The sequence below is a fragment of the Salvelinus fontinalis genome, chromosome 40 (genome assembly GCF_029448725.1).
Source record: "Salvelinus fontinalis isolate EN_2023a chromosome 40, ASM2944872v1, whole genome shotgun sequence".
In the NCBI taxonomy this organism is placed as follows: domain Eukaryota; kingdom Metazoa; phylum Chordata; class Actinopteri; order Salmoniformes; family Salmonidae; genus Salvelinus; species Salvelinus fontinalis.
In genome coordinates, this window is record NC_074704.1 from 4,320,331 (window position 1) to 4,341,547 (window position 21,217).

The 21,217-nt window shown below is 41.8% G+C and overlaps 2 protein-coding genes across 3 annotated transcripts in view; one reads left to right on the plus strand and one right to left on the minus strand.

The window, feature by feature from the left end:
* Positions 1–923: 923 nt before the first annotated feature.
* LOC129839913 (zinc finger protein 664-like) lies at positions 924–11,585 on the minus strand. The gene is made up of 2 exons (XM_055907631.1): positions 10,600–11,585; positions 924–5,775 (listed from the first exon to the last, which is right to left on the minus strand). Exons 1-2 carry the CDS (start codon positions 10,943–10,945, stop codon positions 4,901–4,903), a joined length of 1,221 nt encoding a protein of 406 aa, XP_055763606.1. The 5' UTR covers positions 10,946–11,585; the 3' UTR covers positions 924–4,900.
* Positions 11,586–16,531: 4,946 nt separating this feature from the next.
* LOC129839882 (zinc finger protein ZFP2-like) overlaps positions 16,532–21,217 on the plus strand; it is a 274,220-nt gene continuing 269,534 nt past the window's right edge. The window contains exon 1 of one of the 2 annotated variants that reach the window (XM_055907582.1): positions 16,532–17,202. In XM_055907582.1, the coding sequence (XP_055763557.1) occupies positions 16,806–17,202 (397 nt within the window). In that variant the 5' untranslated portion in view covers positions 16,532–16,805. The remainder of the gene's footprint in view (positions 17,203–21,217) is intronic. The other variant, XM_055907584.1, reaches the window with a different exon arrangement.

Consider the following 21,217-nt stretch of genomic DNA (forward strand, 5'->3'; position numbering starts at 1 on the left):
AGCAGACTGGATATTCTGACCTGTGCTGGAGCAGACTGGGAGACTGGTATTCTGACCTGGGCTGGAGCAGACTGGTAGGCTGGTGCAGTGTCATCAGGCTGTGTGGTGGAGGCCATCCTGTTCTCGGGTTCTGCTTGTGTTATGCCAACCACCAGGTCATTATAACCACCAGGTCATTAGAACCACCAGGTCAGGAAGACCCAGTGAGGGTGGAGCTCAGTCAGAGAGCTGTTGAGGGACTGGTTAGGAAGAACACTTCTACAGCCAGAGAGGTGAGAGGTCACACATGATTTAGTTGGTAAATATTTTTGTCCCCTTAGTGGTTCATCACATAAGCAAAAAGGAATATGTTCCATCATCTATGTTTATTTACGTTAGTGCAAATTGTATTGGTGTAATTTCTCACCCCTTTTGGCTGTATGAAAGGTAATTTCCCCTCAGGCACACACATTTGTTCTTAGATATTATGAAGGTAATTTGTGTCAAATGTACTTTTCCCCACTCATTCACCCCATCTCTTTACATTGCTTATTTATATTCAGTGGCCTGACTGCATCCAGACTATGTCAAAGGCCCATCCTGGTAGATCTGAACCGAATGCAGCTTGGAGTGATCAGATGACAGAAGTCACATTTAGGTGCCAGGTGTAACTGAGGCTGTAGATGCTCCATATCCATTACTTTGAGTGTTTTATATAATATGACTGAATGTGTTTCTGTGTTGCAGGGGCAGTCAATGCAATGGAACAGCAAGGCCACAGAACATGACATAAACAGAGCTGTGGGAGACCACCTCAAACCCCTGGTAGAGCCGGGGGTGGTGTTCACCACTCCACCACGCCTTCAGCAGGCTTGAAAAGTGGGATTAAGACTGATTTTCATACAAAGATGGACCAAGAGTCTGTTGATTGGTCAGTCATTGGGTTCATTTCTTAAAATCAAATCAAGCTTTATTTATACAGCACATTTCAGACATGGATGCAACACAATGGCTTCACAGGAGAAAACAATGAAAATAACCAGAAATATTTAGTACACAAAAATAACAGGATAAAAAAAAAACATAAGATTATCAACTGAAAGACCAATGAGCATTCTAAGGAAATGCCATTGATTAAAACACTAATTGGATGAAATATCCAACCCAAAATATAAGTTTTTTTTTAGGAGGGGTTCTCAAAGACACTCTTAAATAGAACCTGGACCAGCTCAGGTGAAACACCTTCCCACTAACGAGATGGACAAGCCAGCACAGGTGTAACACATACTGACTAACGAGGTGACACCAATCAGTGACAACGACATTTTGCTAGGTGGGATATCCCCAATGTCACAGTTTAAACGTGTCCAAATCAATAGTCCAAAAGCAGAAACAGTTTGTGATAAATTGAAAACCTAAATGTAAAATGTACTATATACACAAACATCTGCCACAATAATCATATTACTTAAACAAGCACCTTATAAACTGCACAAGCACCAGAAACGCTGTTGTTTTGACAAGTAGCAATAAATCACTGATATCGATTAGGGGGGAAATCAGGTTGTATGTGCTGTTGAAACTAACACAACTAAAAAAATACATGGAAATGGGACACATATTTTACCTCACGGGTTAGAGGACAACTTGTAGAAGACAGTCAGCTACATTTGGGAGTGATGCATTTAAATGTAGGGGTCCCCAGAACTAAGTGATGCATATAAATGTAGGGGTCCCCAGAACTAAGTGATGCATTTAAATGTAGGGGTCCCCAGAACTAAGTGATGCATTTAAATGTAGGGGTCCCCAGAACTAAGTGATGCATTTAAATGTAGGGGTCCCCAGAACTAAGTGATGCATTTAAATGTAGGGGTCCCCAGAACTAAGTGATGCATTTAAATGTAGGGGTCCCCAGAACTAAGTGATGCATTTAAATGTAGGGGTCCCCAGAACTAAGTGATGCATTTAAATGTAGGGGTCCCCAGAACTAAGTGATGCATTTAAATGTAGGGGTCCCCAGAACTAAGTGATGCATTTAAATGTAGGGGTCCCCAGAACTAAGTGATGCATTTAAATGTAGGGGTCCCCAGAACTAAGTGATGCATTTAAATGTAGGGGTCCCCAGAACTAAGTGATGCATTTAAATGTAGGGGTCCCCAGAACTAAGTGATGCATTTAAATGTAGGGGTCCCCAGAACTAAGTGATGCATTTAAATGTAGGGGTCCCCAGAACTAAGTGATGCATTTAAATGTAGGGGTCCCCAGAACTAAGTGATGCATTTAAATGTAGGGGTCCCCAGAACTAAGTGATGCATTTAAATGTAGGGGTCCCCAGAACTAAGTGATGCATTTAAATGTAGGGGTCCCCAGAACTAAGTGATGCATTTAAATGTAGGGGTCCCCAGAACTAAGTGATGCATTTAAATGTAGGGGTCCCCAGAACTAAGTGATGCATTTAAATGTAGGGGTCCCCAGAACTAAGTGATGCATTTAAATGTAGGGGTCCCCAGAACTAAGTGATGCATTTAAATGTAGGGGTTCCCAGAACTAAGTGATGCATATAAATGTAGGGGTCCCCAGAACTAAGTGATGCATATAAATGTAGGGGTCCCCAGAACTAAGTGATGCATTTAAATGTAGGGGTCCCCAGAACTAAGTGATGCATTTAAATGTAGGGGTCCCCAGAACTAAGTGATGCATTTAAATGTAGGGGTCCCCAGAACTAAGTGATGCATTTAAATGTAGGGGTCCCCAGAACTAAGTGATGCATTTAAATGTAGGGGTCCCCAGAACTAAGTGATGCATTTAAATGTAGGGGTCCCCAGAACTAAGTGATGCATTTAAATGTAGGGGTCCCCAGAACTAAGTGATGCATTTAAATGTAGGGGTCCCCAGAACTAAGTGATGCATTTAAATGTAGGGGTCCCCAGAACTAAGTGATGCATTTAAATGTAGGGGTCCCCAGAACTAAGTGATGCATTTAAATGTAGGGGTCCCCAGAACTAAGTGATGCATATAAATGTAGGGGTCCCCAGAACTAAGTGATGCATATAAATGTAGGGGTCCCCAGAACTAAGTGATGCATTTAAATGTAGGGGTCCCCAGAACTAAGTGATGCATTTAAATGTAGGGGTCCCCAGAACTAAGTGATGCATTTAAATGTAGGGGTCCCCAGAACTAAGTGATGCATTTAAATGTAGGGGTCCCCAGAACTAAGTGATGCATTTAAATGTAGGGGTCCCCAGAACTAAGTGATGCATTTAAATGTAGGGGTCCCCAGAACTAAGTGATGCATTTAAATGTAGGGGTCCCCAGAACTAAGTGATGCATTTAAATGTAGGGGTCCCCAGAACTAAGTGATGCATTTAAATGTAGGGGTCCCCAGAACTAAGTGATGCATTTAAATGTAGGGGTCCCCAGAACTAAGTGATGCATTTAAATGTAGGGGTCCCCAGAACTAAGTGATGCATTTAAATGTAGGGGTCCCCAGAACTAAGTGATGCATTTAAATGTAGGGGTCCCCAGAACTAAGTGATGCATTTAAATGTAGGGGTCCCCAGAACTAAGTGATGCATTTAAATGTAGGGGTCCCCAGAACTAAGTGATGCATTTAAATGTAGGGGTCCCCAGAACTAAGTGATGCATTTAAATGTAGGGGTCCCCAGAACTAAGTGATGCATATAAATGTACATCCATGATGTTGCTCTTGCTGCAGGCGATTCCCTGGTCCACCTCTACGCAGATGACACCATTCTGTATACATCCATGATGTTGCTCTTGCTGCAGGCGATTCCCTGATCCACCTCTACGCAGATGACACCATTCTGTATACATCCATGATGTTGCTCTTGCTGCAGGCGATTCCCTGATCCACCTCTACGCAGATGACACCATTCTGTATACATCCATGATGTTGCTCTTGCTGCAGGCGATTCCCTGATCCACCTCTACGCAGATGACACCATTCTGTATACATCCATGATGTTGCTCTTGCTGCAGGCGATTCCCTGATCCACCTCTACGCAGATGACACCATTCTGTATACATCCATGATGTTGCTCTTGCTGCAGGCGATTCCCTGATCCACCTCTACGCAGATGACACGATTCTGTATACATCCATGATGTTGCTCTTGCTGCAGGCGATTCCCTGATCCACCTCTACGCAGATGACACGATTCTGTATACATCCATGATGTTGCTCTTGCTGCAGGCGATTCCCTGGTCCACCTCTACGCAGATGACACGATTCTGTATACATCCATGATGTTGCTCTTGCTGCAGGCGATTCCCTGGTCCACCTCTACGCAGATGACACGATTCTGTATACATCCATGATGTTGCTGCAGGCGATTCCCTGATCCACCTCTACGCAGATGACACCATTCTGTATACTTCTGGCCCTTCCTTGGACATTGTGCTAACTAACCTCCAAACGAGCTTCAATGCCATACAACACTCCTTACGTGGCCTCCAACTGATACCAAATGCTCTCTATGCTCTTCAACCGTTCGCTGCCTGCACCCCCCGTCCAGCATCACCACCCTGGACGGTTCCGACTTAGAATATGTGGACAACTATAAATACCTAGGTGTGTCTGGGAATAATGTGTACTAGCTACATTTGCTAATCTAGGAATAATGTGTACATCACTGATTAGAGGACAATTTGTAGAAAACAGCTAGCTACATTTTGAAGTGTTGCATTTTGATTCAAGTGGGTCACCAACATGGTAAGTGTAACACAGCTCTTTTTGTGTTAGTCACTTTTTGTTAAATCACACAAATAGTACTCTTCCAAATCAGAGCCTGGATTTCCCCCCAGAGGCTAATATCCAAATCATGCTGAAATCAATTGAATGTGGCAAACGTTTAGGGTTCTACATTGTGACATTATTTAATTGATATCACGAAACAATTCCTTCATGTATGTATTTTCTGATGTTTGATCAGAGATCTTTTATCAGAGTATCTCTGGTCACACAGATCACAGTGATAAGAATTCTCTCCTGTGTGTGTTCTCTGGTGTATAGTCAGAGAGCCTGATTGACCAAAACTCTTCCCACATTGACCACAGCTATAAGGTTTTTCTCCTGTGTGTGTTCTCTGGTGTAGAGTCAGAGTGCCAGATGTAGTACATCTCTTCCCACATTGACCACAGCTATAAGGTTTCTCTCCTGTGTGTGTTCTCTGGTGCACTGTCAACTCTCCAGATCGACCAAAATTCTTCCCACATTGATCACAGCTATTAGATTTCTCTCCTGTGTGTGTTCTCTGGTGTTGAGTCAGATGGCCAGAATGACCAAAACTCTTCCCACATTGATCACAGCTGTAAGGCTTCTCTCCTGTGTGTATTCTCTGGTGTTGAGTCAGCTGTCCAGATTGACTAAAACTCTTCCCACATTGATCACAGCTATAAGGTTTCTCTCCTGTGTGTATTCTCTGGTGCACTGTCAGATCTCCAGATTGACTAAAACTCTTCCCACATTGACCACAGCTATAAGGTTTCTCTCCTGTGTGTGTTCTCTGGTGCAGAGTCAGAGCTCCAGATGTAGAAAAACTCTTCCCACATTGACCACAGCTATAAGGTTTCTCCCCTGTGTGTGTTCTCTGATGAATTTTAATGCCTGATGAGGTGAATCTCTTTCCACAGTCAGAGCAGCAGTGAGTTCTCTTCCCTGTGGATCTCTGCAGGTGTTTCTTGAGGAGTTCTGATCTGGAGAGACTCTTCTTTGCCTTTTTAGCATCATGAGGTTGTTGAGGCTCCCCAGAGGATCCAGGACAGTCACGTCTCTTTCCTGTGTGAATGACAAAGTCATACAGATGGTTAAAGGCCCACAACAGCAGAAATCCACTGTAAAAGGTGATGCCAACAGCGTAGCCATGATGTTGTACAATAATTGACGTCTGTAATGAATGTTAAAATTATTTGACAATTGTCTTAAAAGGAGCAAGAATAGTCATTATTTGTCTTGCTTTCACATTAGTAGTAACATCGAAGATTGTAGACTAAAAATAAGTTATTCATGTTGTTGAAACTCTAAGCAGTGTGCCAGACGACTTTTGGTCTCCAATATAGGCCCCTTCCTGTGTTTGATACAATTGCAGCAGGAGGGCAAAGCACAATTTGATTACTAGTTATGGATGTAGTATATCTGCTAATAAGGAAACCGCTAGTTATGGATGTAGTATATCTGGTAATGAGGAAACCACTAGTTATGGATGTAGTATATCTGGTAATGAGGAAACCACTAGTTATGGGTGTAGTATATCTGCTAATGAGGAAACCGCTAGTTATGGATGTAGTATATCTGGTAATGAGGAAACCACTAGTTATGGATGTAGTATATCTGCTAATAAGGAAACCGCTAGTTATGGATGTAGTATATCTGGTAATGAGGAAACCACTAGTTATGGATGTAGTATATCTGGTAATGAGGAAACCACTAGTTATGGATGTAGTATATCTGCTAATGAGGAAACCGCTAGTTATGGATGTAGTATATCTGGTAATGAGGAAACCACTAGTTATGGATGTAGTATATCTGGTAATGAGGAAACCACTAGTTATGGATGTAGAATATCTGGTAATGAGGAAACCACTAGTTATGGATGTATATCTGCCTGGAGCAAAAATGGTGAGCGAAGATTTTAGTTTCCACAATGTATTCTGAATATTACTGTAGGACCCATAACTTCACCTAACAATAACATAGACCTACTGTAGAACCCATAACTTCACATATCAACAACTAACTCTGTGTGTTGTATGTGTCGAACTGCTTTGCTTTATCTTGGCCAGGTCGCAGTTGTAAATGAGAACTTGTTCTCAACTTGCCTACCTGGTTAAATAAAGGTTAAATAAATAAATAAAATAAATAAAATAGATCAGCAACGGTGGCTTGCAAACAGTGAATAGTAAGTAGCCCACCTTTGGAATAACTATGTATAGTTATAACTGTAGTATCCTGTATAACTGTAGTATCCTGTATAACTGTAGTATCCTGTATAACTATGTATAGTTATAACTGTAGTATCCTGTATAACTGTAGTATCCTGTATAACTATGTATAGTTATAACTGTAGTATCCTGTATAACTGTAGTATCCTGTATAACTGTAGTATCCTGTATAACTATGTATAGTTATAACTGTAGTATCCTGTATAACTGTAGTATCCTGTATAACTATGTATAGTTATAACTGTAGTATCCTGTATAACTGTAGTATCCTGTATAACTGTAGTATCCTGTATAACTATGTATAGTTATAACTGTAGTATCCTGTATAACTGTAGTATCCTGTATAACTATCTATAGTTATAACTGTAGTATCCAGTATAGTCTGGGAGGAGGTGAAACCACTCCGGCTTATTTGATGTGATCTAATGTTTTGATCATCTAGTTTTCCTTACAAGCATTCAGTCACCAAAGGGGGTTCGGTCATTCCTTTGTTTATATACTGTCTCATTGACAAAAATATTTTGGATTATTTGTTTACATCATTCCTTTGTCTCGACATACACAGTAAACGTACTGAGGTTCTAATGTTGCCAAGGAGACACATTTTATTATTTATTTAAAGTTTGGAGGGTTGGGGGTCTGACATCCAGGATACACATTTTATTATTTATTTACAGTTTGGAGGGTTGGGGGTCTGACATCCAGGATACACAATTTATTATTTATTTACAGTTTGGAGGGTTGGGGGTCTGACATCCAGGCGACACATTTTATTTATTTATTTACAGTTTGGAGGGATGGGGGTCTGACATCCAGGCGACACATTTTATTATTTATTTAGTTTGGAGGGTTGGGGGTCTTACATCCAGGATACACATTTGATTATTTATTTACAGTTTGGAGGGTTGTGGTCTGACATCCAGGAGACACATTTTATAATTTATTTACAGTTTGGAGGGTTGGGGGTCTGACATCCAGGAGACACATTTTATAATTTATTTACAGTTTGGAGGGTTGGGGGTCTGACATCCAGGATACACATTCTATTATTTATTTACAGTTTGGAGGTTTTGGGGTCTGACATCCAGGCGACACATTTTAGTTCTAATGGTGCCGTTCTGTTATTCTTTTCAGCTTCTTCTTGCAAGCATCTTACATTACTCTGAGACTAGTTATCCTGGGATCTTACATTACTCTGAGACTATTTATCCTGGGATCTTACATTACCCTGAGACTAGTTATGCTGGGATCGTACATTACTCCGAGATGAGTTATCCTGGGATCTTACATTACCCTGAGACTAGTTATCCTGGGATCTTATATTACTCTGAGACTAGTTATCCTGGGATCTTACATTACTCTGAGACTAGTTATCCTGAGATCTTACATTACTCTGAGACTAGTTATCCTGGGGAATAGTTTCAATACATTTGCAAAAAACCTAAACCTGTTTTTGCTTTGGCATTATGGGGTATTGTGATGTCATTATGGGGTATTGTGATGTCATTATGGGGTATTGTGAAACATTTTAGAATAAAGGGATGCACCGATATTACATTTTTGGCTAATACCGATATCTAATATTTTCCTTGCCCCAAAAAACGATACCGATAACCGATATTAAAAATTTTAGAGGCCTTGTTAGCATTCTAGTACAGCACTCTAATAGTTAACACACACACGGATGCAGCGGTCTAAGCCACTGCATCTCAGTGCAAGAGGTGTCACTACAGTCCCTGGTTCGAATCCAGGCTGTATCACATCAGGCCGTGATTGGGAGTCCAACAGTAGTTGTCTGTTATTGGTGTAGAGAGGACGACAAAGGAGAGGGATTCCACATGTGGATAGGAAGATACAAATTATCATTATTACTGGAAAAATTCATTTAAATTCCAGGAATTTTATAACTTTAGCTTTCTAGGTCAGTAGGTTACAGTAGGTTGTAACTCTCTGGGTCATGCCAGTAGGTTACGGTAGGTTGTATCTCTCTAGGTCATGCCAGTAGGTTACAGTAGGTTGTATCTCTCTAGGTCATGCCAGTAGGCTACAGTAGGTTGTATCTCTCTGGGTCATGCCAGTAGGTTACAGTAGGTTGTAACTCTCTAGGTCATGCCAGTAGGTTACAGTAGGTTGTATCTCTCTAGGTCATGCCAGTAGGCTACAGTAGATTGTATCTCTCTAGGTCATGCCAGTAGGTTACAGTAGGTTGTATCTCTCTAGGTCATGCCAGTAGGTTACAGTAGGTTGTATCTCTCTAGGTCATGCCAGTAGGTTACAGTAGGTAGTAACTCTCTAGGTCATGCCAGTAGGCTACAGTAGGTTGTAACTCTCTAGGTCATGCCAGTAGGTTACAGTAGATTGTAACTCTCTAGGTCATGCCAGTAGGCTACAGTAGGTTGTAACTCTCTAGTTCATGCCAGTGGGCTACAGTAGGTTGTATCTCTCTAGGTCATGCCAGTAGGTTACAGTAGGTTGTATCTCTCTAGGTCATGCCAGTAGGTTACAGTAGGTTGTAACTCTCTAGGTCATGCCAGTAGGTTACAGTAGGTTGTATCTCTCTAGGTCATGCCAGTAGGTTACAGTAGGTAGTAACTCTCTAGGTCATGCCAGTAGGCTACAGTAGGTTGTATCTCTCTAGGTCATGCCAGTAGGTTACAGTAGGTTGTAACTCTCTAGGTCATGCCAGTAGGCTACAGTAGGTTTTATCTCTTTAGGTCATGCCAGTAGGATACAGTAGATTGTAACTCTCTAGGTCATGCCAGTAGGTTACAGTAGGTTGTATCTCTCTAGGTCATGCCAGTAGGATACAGTAGGTTGTAACTCTCTAGGTCATGCCAGTAGGATACAGTAGATTGTAACTCTCTAGGTCATGCCAGTAGGTTACAGTAGGTTGTATCCAAGTGGAAACAATTATCAACGCAACGTGGAAAGTGTCGAATTTGGTCAACAACAAAATGAAAGGCTTATTTGCTACGTGAGGTTTACTTGATCCAACAGACGTTTCGTAATGCTTAAGTTGTTATGTGGACATGTGACATACCGACAACTTTGATAAAAACACTATAGGAGTTAGGAGTCTCCAGATCGCTATGCATATTCATGCTAGTAGCTTAGCATCTCTCTCCATTGAATACAGGTGGTGCATTTTCATGCTAGTAGCTTAGCATCTCTCTCCATTGAATACAGGCGGTTGACGACAACCACCCTCATAGAATATAAACAATAGATTACAATAATAAGATGAATCCACCAATCCAAAGAAAGGATAGGCGGGAGCTAGACAACCCACAGTGCCGCTTTGTGGACAACGACTCCCCTTGTTAGGGCGGAGAGACATCTTGTCAGTATATCCATAATCTTTGGTGTAGCCAACCCAACTCTCACATGGCACTATTGGGGGGCACGGTGTGTAGTAAAACATCACTACATGAAAATCACTACATGCCGTGCCCCCCAGTCTGCGGTCAGCAGATAGACCCTTCTAAAATAAAAATGTTAAGTCACTTTTTGGAAACGGAACAGAGAAAACAAGGGGTAGCTTGTTCTCTACGTCGTCTGATTCTAGACATATCAGTCATCATCCTGGGCCCTCCGTTGAAGAGGTATTGACGAGCCAACTCCGAATATCCAAAGTTAAAAACACATTTAATGCGATACTTACTGGTGTTAATCAGATCTCCTATCTCCTCCTCTTCATCTTTCAATGTGACAGTAATCTCCCCTTCCTTCTTCACTCCAAAAACTGCATCCTCCTCTTTCTCTTCATCCTCTTCTTTAACTGTAACGTCTTCCTCCTCTTTCACTCTGAACGCGTCTTCCTCTTCTTTCACTGAAACGTCTATCTCTTCTTCTTTCAGGGTAACAGCCTCACCCTCTACTTCTTGTTTTACTGTGATATCGTCTTCTTCCTTCTCCTCTTTCACGACAATGTTCAGCCCCAGAGCTTCTTTCTCCGTCCAGCAGACCCCCTCTTCTTCAACGAGAGGGGAGTAGTTTAGGGAGCTCATGTTCGGGGATGTTAGCTAGCTAGCTATCATTAGCGACTAGGCTAGTGCTAACTAAAACAGCCAGCTACTATAGCTGACTAATACAAAATAACGTAATATTAAATTAAATAAGTTAACAAGTAGATACGACAGAAGTGTGTCTAAAACACAGTAGGTAATATACACCGAAAGCGTATAAATAGCTTGAATCTTTCTGCTATGTTGGCTAGCAAGCTACCGAGGTGGTTGACGAGCTGTTTATGAAGAACCGTCCACTAGATTATACGTCACGCTGTCAGCGTCGCCTGAAAGACGCACATCGCCGTCTGCTGACTGGAGGGGAAACGCAGTTGAGGATCATATTTTATTTTCAGACAAAGATTATTTTAAATGGATTTAATTAAATAATACTATTATATTGAGACATACAAAGACAGGAATGTGTTGATTGATTAGTGCGAGTAAAAAATGTTTACTACAGCACATTTAAGGCAGTTTCATTAAGTTATATTACATCTAAATTAGCTACTGTAGGTCCATACTGCTCCTACACGGTGTAACAATACATCATGTAGATGTATATAATGAACAGACTAGGTCTATACTGCTCCTACATGGTGTAACAATACATCATGTAGATGTATATAATGAACAGACTAGGTCTATACTGCTCCTACGTGGTGTAACAATACATCATGTTGATGTATATAATGAACAGACTAGGTCTATACTGCTCCTACATGGTGTAACAATACATCATGTAGATGTATATAATGAACAGACTAGGTCTATACTGCTCCTACATGGTGTAACAATACATCATGTAGATTTACACTACCATTCAAAAGTTTGGGGTCACTTAGAAATGTCCTTGTTTTTTAAAGAAAATCTATTTTTTCATTTATTTACCTGTTTTTGCTTTGTCATTATGGGGTATTGTGACGTCATTATGGGGCAATGTGATGTCTTATGGGGAATTGTGATGTCATTATTGGGTATTGTGTAGATTGATGAGGGGAAAAATTATTGAATCAATTTTAGAAAAAGGCTGTAACGTAACAAAATGTGGAAAAAGTGAAGGGGTCTGAATGCTTTCCGAATGCATTCTCTATATAGGGGCAGTACTTAGTGACATCACTTCATGAAACAGGAGGTACAAATATATAACATAGATTCACAATATTAACATTCAATGTATCAAAATATATGACCAAGCTGGAAGTGGAAACACCAGCCCAGCCATAATCCTAGAGGTTCACTGATGATCAACCTCCTCCTTCACATCTGACTCCTGATGATCAACCTCCTCCTTCACATCTGACTCCTGATGATCAACCTCCTCCTTCACATCTGACTCCTGATGATCAACCTCCTCCTTCAAATCTGACTCCTGATGATCAACCTCCTCCTTCACATCTGACTCCTGATGATCAACCTCCTCCTTCACATCTGACTCCTGATGATCAACCTCCTCCTTCACATCTGACTCCTGATGATCAACCTCCTCCTTCACATCTGACTCCAGTGATCAATCCAGAGCGTCTTCTTTTTTGGGCAATCCCGATGGACGACATCATCGAATAGGACGCCATCACCACAACCGCCCACAAGTTAATTGTCATTCAGGTTATTAATGGGAAGAACATTAGCAATATGTCCTGTCTGGTAACTTGTCTCGTTCAAAGGATTAACATTGGCAGGTGCACAGGGAGAAACACCATTAAAAAAACTCAGTTGATCTTAAACTGCAGAAACACTTTTGGAAGTCTTTAACAGCATCAAAGTCTGTGGCCTGTGATGTTGGGACAAATGATAGTCCCTTATTATACAAGAGACAAAATCCACAAATTCTACAGCACAACGGCAGAGTCATGTCTTCAGTGTAAAACTAACAATGACTCAATAATCCTTCTGGGAATGTTATGATGTCATAAAGTTATGGGAGGAGTTAGAAAGTTGGCTGTCAGAAGTACAGTTATACAATGTAAAATTACTTTTAATCTATCTGTCTGTATATTTCAAAACATGGCATTTGAGGGTGCAGTGAGATACCCCAGAGTTGGACGATACTTTTCTCATCAATCATCTTAAATATTATACTTAATTAAAACCTGGAAATCAACCAATCCTCTGTTGTTAATTCAATAGAAAGGTCAAATGGTTTATTATCTAAAAGTTTAAAGTGACAGAGAGAAATAAAATGGTGCTGATGCGGGCGCTTGAGATGGGGCTGGGTTCTAGTGGGTCTGGACAGGTGTGATGTAGTTAATGGAGATGGAGGTGTGTTCTAGTGGGTCTGGGCAGGTGTGATGTAGTTAATGGAGATGGAGGTGTGTTCTAGTGGGTCTGGGCAGGTGTGATGTAGTTAATGGAGATGGAGGTGTGTTCTCGTGGGTCTGGACAGGTGTGATGTAGTTAATGGAGATGGAGGTGTGTTCTAGTGGGTCTGGGCAGGTGTGATGTAGTTAATGGAGATGGAGGTGTGTTCTAGTGGGTCTGGGCAGGTGTGATGTAGTTAATGGAGATGGGGGTGTGTTCTAGTGGGTCTGGGCAGGTGTGATGTAGTTAATGGAGATGGAGGTGTGTTCTAGTGGGTCTGGGCAGGTGTGATGTAGTTAATGGAGATGGAGGTGTGTTCTAGTGGGTCTGGGCAGGTGTGATGTAGTTAATGGAGATGGAGGTGTGTTCTAGTGGGTCTGGACAGGTGTGATGTAGTTAATGAAGATGGAGGTGTGTTCTAGTGGGTCTGGGCAGGTGTGATGTAGTTAATGGAGATGGAGGTGTGTTCTAGTGGGTCTGGGCAGGTGTGATGTGGTTAATGGAGATGGAGGTGTGTTCTAGTGGGTCTGGACAGGTGTGATGTAGTTAATGGAGATGGAGGTGTGTTCTAGTGGGTCTGGGCAGGTGTGATGTAGTTAATGTTTGTATAATGTTGTCGTTTGTATGTTTTGTATTGTTTATAAAAAGATAATATAAAATATTTTTCCCAATGCAAAGTTACAACTCACTGTTCTATTTTTTGGGAGTTATTACATGAAACCAATCAGAATTCAGAAGAATGATAAGTCAGGTCTGAAGTAATATGGAGGACCAGCCTATTACCTATGATGTTAACTACAACAGAAATAACTTCAAATGTAGAACTTCAAATTAAACCAATCGTTTGCTCTCATGACTTGAGTGATTAAAGTAAACCAACATTTTGGAAATACATAACGCCATCTAACCAAATATCAAAGAATGTTAGCTATATGCAGTTATCTTAGCCAGACAGCTAACATTAGCTATATGCAGTTATCTTAGCCAGCCAGCTAACATTAGCTATATGCAGTTATCTTAGTCAGCCAGCTAACGTTAGCTATATGCTGTTATCTTAGCCAGCCAGCTAACATTAGCTATATGCAGATATCTTAGCCAGCCAGCTAACATTAGCTATATGCAGTTATCTTAGCCAGCCAGCTAACATTAGCTATATGCAGTTATCTTAGCCGGCCAGCTAACATTAGCTATATGCAGTTAACTACGCCAGCCAGCTAACATTAGCTATATGCAGTTATCTTAGCCAGCCAGCTAACATAAGCTATATGCAGTTATCTTAGCCAGCCAGCTAACGTTAGCCATATGCAGTCATCTACACCAGCCAGCTAACATTAGCTATATGCAGTTATCTTAGCCAGCCAGCTAACATTAGCTATATGCAGTTGACTTAGCCAGCCAGCTAACATTAGCTATATGCAGTTATCTACGCCAGCAAGCTAACATTAGCTATATGCAGTTATCTTAGCCGGCCAGCTAACGTTAGATATTTAGCCAACTAGCTATTAGCCTAACCAGCGTAGCCAACCAGCTAACGTTAGCTATTTAGCCAACTAGCTATTAGCCTAACCAGCGTAGCCAACCAGCACCGAGACCATTTAGAACCAAACTAACAAAACCTAAACGTGTTTGCAGATCAAAAGATCAGAGACAAACAGAATGATGGGAGAAAATTAACCTTCAGAAGTCATTGATCAATGATGATAAAGTGACACACTGCTTCAATAGTAATGAGTAGTTATTTATGATGTAAGGTGATTTGTAGAGCAGTCAGTTGGCAGTCGCCTGCAGTGTCGAACCAAACCAAACCAATCAGGTGGTTGTTCGATTAAATTAATCTTCAGACGTCGTTGATCACGTGCTGCTGATAAAGTGAGACAGGCATCGGCACACTGCTTTGAAGTTTAATGCTTTCAAAGCCTCGTACCTCCGGTATCAAACATAACATCCATATCGAAAAGTTGACAATACTAAAAGGAGCAAGCAGGTTGATTTCCTCTGTCATTTTGAGCCCACGGCAAGAAGGCACCAGAGCCTACCGTGCTAACGGGTTCCCACTAGATAACACAACCACACAGTTAATGAAAAGCATGAGGTGACGCTTGAGCTAGATATCAACCTATCGAGCTAGTGTGACCTTCCTGGTCTCTCAAGTCAGTGAGTCAACACAGGAAGGAGCAATGGATGGATAGTTCATTTATTTCCAAAGCTGCAATGATGGGACACACACAGTCTGGATGAATGATCAGTAGTGACGGGATATAAATAGCACTCCCACAGCAATTCTACATTAATCTGCCCTATAATATACTAACAAAAAAACAATTGAAATGTATATTAAAGTCATTGTGATCGTATAGTGGATTTAACCATTCCTAATTATTTCTAATAAATGAATCAATTGTTTACATGTATCTCATATTCACTACATCAGAATAAACTGTAATCCATTTTAGTATAAAAATATATCAAATTAACGTGGAAAATGACTAAATGTCCCCCTCTGGTGGCGAAGAAGTATAATACACCTAAACTAACAGAACCGGGCTGATAAACTGGCTGGTGTTCATGAGTTTATAAAACATATACTTTATACATTTGTCAAAGATGACCTGCATTGATGAGACACACAGTGTGGATGAATGATCAGTAGTCGACAGGGTAAAAATAGCACTCCTAAAGAAGATGCATTTTCCAGTTAGATACCAACTTGAAAGAGGGAACTTTAGCATAAAACCCACATTGAAACTGAGATTTGGCAAATAACATATAAAGAGAGGTTTATTTGACGCCAAACCAACAACAGTAGTTCCTAAAACATAAATTGCTAATGTATGATTTAAAAGGTGGATTTTATGATGTAATGTCAACTTTATATATTTCTATCCCGGGACTATTCAATTTTGAACTCACCCACAGAGCAATTCTCCATAAATCTGCTGTGGATTACCCAGAATCCCGAAATAAATTAATACATACGTGATAATTCAAAAACATAACTGGTTGTGCTTATAGGGAACCAGATCGTGAACACAACTAAGTTACTAAGTCTTTAACCACACTGTATTGTTACACAGGTGAGTAAAAACTCATGCTTCCTACACGAACTTTTTGTCTGAACATTATAATATATATTTTACGTCACACTAGCGTCATTGTCTTAAAGTCGCACATCTCCATCGCAGTCAGAGGTTCAGACTGAGCGTTACCCACTCCAGTCAGCTGATGGCGGTGTGCGATTTTAAGGCAATGCCGTTAGTGTGACGTATAATCTAGTGGACGTAACGCAATGCTGTTAGTGTGACGTATAATCTAGTGGACGGAACGCTTCTTTCAGCAGCAGCAACAGTTATTCAGCCACCTCGGTAGCTTGCTAGCCAAAATAGCCGAACCCATAAAGCTCTTTAGACGCTTTAGTGTATATTAGCCACTGTATTTCAAACCCTTGTCTGTCGTCTAGTTGGTTAGTTATCCTATTTCATTTCATATTTACGGTGTTGTTGTTATTATTCAGATGGCGGGCTGGTTAAGTTAGCATTAGCCTAGCTAGCTAACATCTCAGACCATGAGTTCACTAAATTACTCTCTTCCTGCTGAAGAAGAGACGGTCTGCTGGACGGAGAAAGAAGCTCTCATCAAAGAGGAGGAAGAGAAGGATGTTACAATACAAAAACAAGTAGTGGGTGAGGTTGTTACCCTGAAAGAAGAAGAGGAAGACGTTACAGTGAAAGAAGAGGCGTTCAGAGTGAAAGAGGAGGAGGGTGTTCCAGTTAAAGATGAGGAGGATTCAGTTTTTGAAGTGAAAGCGGAGGATGGGGAGTTTACGGTCTCATCGGAAGAAGAGGAGGAGGAAACTGGATATCTGGGCCCGATTTCCCAAACGCAATTTAAGGCATCCAGTGGTTCTAAAGATGAACTTAGCCATAAGATGGTTTTGAGAAACCGGGCCGTGATTACCACTGGTAAGTACTGTCTTAAAAACAGAGGTACAAACTCTGCAGTTGTTGAACTGATGTTTGGTGTTAAAGGGGAAATCTGCAATTACCACATCCATATTTTGACTTTAAAATTATTTATTTTATAGTCATTGATTCTTGAAGAATATAACACATGCCTCATGAGCTTAGTTCAACTGTTGTACCACATCAGAACCCAAAATAAGCTTTTTTTACTCCAATGTCTAGAAATAATGTAAATCAACACTGTATAGCCTCAACATGGTTAAAACTATAATGTTGATATCATGGATGGTCAGTCCTTGCATCCATAGGTCTGTCTATGAATTTGAGAGTAGTTAAATGTCTCCAGGCCCATCATCATCTTATTACCAAAACAGTGGTGGAATGACTGCTGTGTTATTGTTTCAACTGCAGATTGGTTGATTGATGTGTGGCTTTTTAAAGGGACAACCTAGTATTTAAACAGCAACAAAATGGCTGCCAAGAGACTTGGTTTGGTAAACAGCTGAGGGATGGGGCTGGAGAAATGTAACCACTCTCAAATTCATAGAGAAAGCTATTGTAGCAACCCTAACTCATTACCTAGCGACCTCGTCAAGAAGTTCAGACATCTTGGTGTAACAGTTATAAGGTGTTGGCTTGACAGTCACTGGACCCAGGTTTGAGTTCAGCTCAGGGCAACCCCCTGAATTCACTACACTATGAGTACAAGGACTGGCCATCCATGAGGTCATAATGATAGTTTAACCAGGTTTCTAGGATATATAGTATATTCTAGAATTCATCCATGGTGTCATAGTGATAGTTTAACCAGGTTTCTAGGATATATAGTATGTTCTAGATTTCATCCATGATGTCATAATGATAGTTTAACCAGGTTTCTAGGATATATAGTATATTCTAGAATTCATCCATGATGTCATAATGATAGTTTAACCAGGTTTCTAGGATATATCGTATATTCTAGAATTCATCCATGATGTCATAATGATAGTTTAACCAGGTTTCTAGGATATATAGTATATTCTAGAATTCATCCATGATGTCATAATGATAGTTTAACCAGATTTCTAGGCTATATAGTATATTCTAGAATTGCCAGTGAAGATTTCCTGTGGAGGCTTATTATTAGAGCTGTTGATAAGTCATTGTATAATATTCAGCCATTTTTTTTTCATGCCTTTACATTAAAGGCAAGACATACCTAGATGCAATTACATTCATGAATTGGTTTGAAACCTTTGTTTTAAACCCTTCTCAAAGTTGGTGCCTTGACGGATTTGTAAAAAATGCTTTATCATGAAACACTTTTTTTATTTATTTAAATGTAACCTTTATTTAACTAGGCAAGTCAGGTAAGAACAAATTCTTATTTACAATGACTGCCTACCCCGGACGATGCTGGGCCAATTGTGTGCCGCCCTATGGGACTCCCAATCACAGCCGGTTGTGATACAGTCTGGATTTGATCCAGGGTGTCTGTAGTGGCGCCTCAAGCACTGAGATGCAGTGTCCGCTGCGCCACTCGGGAGCCCCAAAATCATGTTCTAGTGCTGTCCCCAACTAAAATACATCTTGGTCAACCAAGAGTCATCTGTTCTTTCTACCAATCGCCCCATGTGTTTTTATAAAATCAAATATACGTACTGAATTTGTCTGATGCTTTAAGCATTCTGTTTGATCAAATAATTAAGACACACAAATGCCTCGAAGTCATAACTAGGGGGATAACCATAACTAGGGAGCCGGTCGTCAACACAACCCGACCAGAGGGAGCCGGTCGTCAACACAACCCGACCAGAGGGAGCCGCTCGTCAACACAACCCGACCGGAGGGAGCCGCTCGTCAACACAACCCGACCGGAGGGAGCCGGTCGTCAACACAACCCGACCGGAGGGAGCCGGTCGTCAACACAACCCGACCGGAGGGAGCCGGTCGTCAACACAACCCGACCGGAGGGAGCCGGTCGTCAACACAACCCGACCGGAGGGAGCCGCTCGTCAACATAACCCGACCGGAGGGAGCCGGTCGTCAGCATAACCCGACCGGAGGGAGCCGGTCGTCATCATAACCCGACCGGAGGGAGCCGGTCGTCAACACAACCCGACCGGAGGGAGCCGGTCGTCAACATAACCCGACCGGAGGGAGCCGGTCGTCAACACAACCCGACCGGAGGGAGCCGGTCGTCAACACAACCCGACCGGGGGGAGCCGGTCGTCAACACAACCCGACCGGAGGGAGCCGGTCGTCAACACAACCCGACCGGAGGGAGCCGCTCGTCAACATAACCCGACCGGAGGGAGCCGGTCGTCAACACAACCCGACCGGAGGGAGCCGGTCGTCAACACAACCCGACCGGAGGGAGCCCCCTGTTCCCTCCTTCAGGGAACAGTAGTTAAAAAAGTGGGGTGTGGTCCCGTGTGGCTCAGTTGGTAGAGCATGGCGCTTGCAACGCCAGGGTTGTGGGTTCATTCCCCACGGGGGGACCAGGATGAATATGTATGAACTTTCCAATTTGTAAGTCGCTCTGGATAAGAGCGTCTGCTAAATGACTTAAATGTAAATGTGGGTATACCAGAAGATGTAATGATTGGAGAGTAGGGGGAGTGTCCAAAGTGGGGTGTATATACTTGTGATGGTGAGAACATGTTTTTGTCTGAACTACGGCTGTAACGACCCTTTGGGAAGAATTAAACTTGGTTAAACTTCTCTAGTGTCCGTGAGTTATTTATTCTGAAAAATTAGAACCTAACACTATACCTAGTTTTCCCTGAAGAAGGGAAACGAGGGGCAACACCTGTTTGGCCACACCCCTTCCTGGGTCGGTGAAGAGTGGTGTTAAATTTAAGGAATAAATCCGAGCCTCACACTCATCAACAGTGGAAGGCGGAGCTTCCAGCGAGGCGTGAATTTAATAGTATGTTGTAACTAGTTTCCCTCCTTCAGGGAACAGTAGTTATAGTCATAACGTTACGCTTGTCATATGATGAACTTCAACTTAAATATTGGATCTTGCTGTCGGACAATTTTTTTGTATTCTGAAATGCACTCGAACTACGTATCCTTTAGTGGCTCCTTGTGTTACGCTGGAAAACAGTTTTCATGGGCACAGAAACACTAAATAATTTCAGAGTTTGCTAAATCCAATGGTTTTTAACTGAGAGTCATCTTGTAATCAGATGGCGTAGCATTAAGACGTGTTTGTTGTAAATGGTTTGTTTTTTTCGCTTTTTTTGTATATATTGCAATATATTTAAATCTTTTTTAAATTAAATATACCTTCCGGCAACCCGCCTCACCCATTATGATACGAATCTGCTATTTCTTTTTTTTTAGACCTTATAGCTAGAACCTCCATCAGTAGCTAGCCATCAGAAGCTAACCAGCTAATTAGCTACTAGCTATTTAGTCATTGTTAGCCACTGCTAAAGGCCTTTACCTTTTTAGCTGAGACACCAGCCTCTTTTAGCCTGGATAACACCTGCCAGTCTGCACAGCGCGATATCAACCCTGAGCATATCGGACTGTTTTTCTCCACTACATCACCGTATTCCTGCCGTAAACTCTGGACCATTACACCGGATAATCACAGCTAGCTAGCTGCTACCGAGTGGCCCAGCCTCGACGCTAGCCTTGAGCCAGGCCCATCTCCCGGCCTGCTCAGTGGACCCTATGATCACTCGGCTACACAGCTGATGTCTCCCAGACTCTTCACTAACACGATTAGAAGCCACTACATCACCGGATTCCTGCCGTAAGCTCTGGACCTTTGCACCAGATTGGCTATAGTGGCTAACGCCCTTGTCCCGAAGCTAGCACCAGTTAGCCTCGAGCCAGGTGCATCTCTCGACTAGCAAACAAATAACTCCAGCTACAATACCTCTTTTGCCAATTGGCCTGGACCCTTTGTCGACATAGACCCCGCCGATCCATCACAACTGGTCTGCCGACGCAATTCCGTCCGATGTGCCCTCAACCGTCCTTTGCCAGACGTCGGTGACGCCCTTGTCCCGAAGCT

Excerpts from the sequence above, each read along its gene's own strand:
- LOC129839913 (XM_055907631.1), bottom strand. The coding sequence starts at position 10,945 with ATGAGCTCCCTAAACTACTCCCCTCTCGTTGAAGAAGAGGGGGTCTGC. Across the intron at positions 5,776-10,599 it reads AGGAGATCTGATTAACACCA|GAAAGAGACGTGACTGTCCT; the intron begins GTAAGTATCGCA and ends TCATTCACACAG.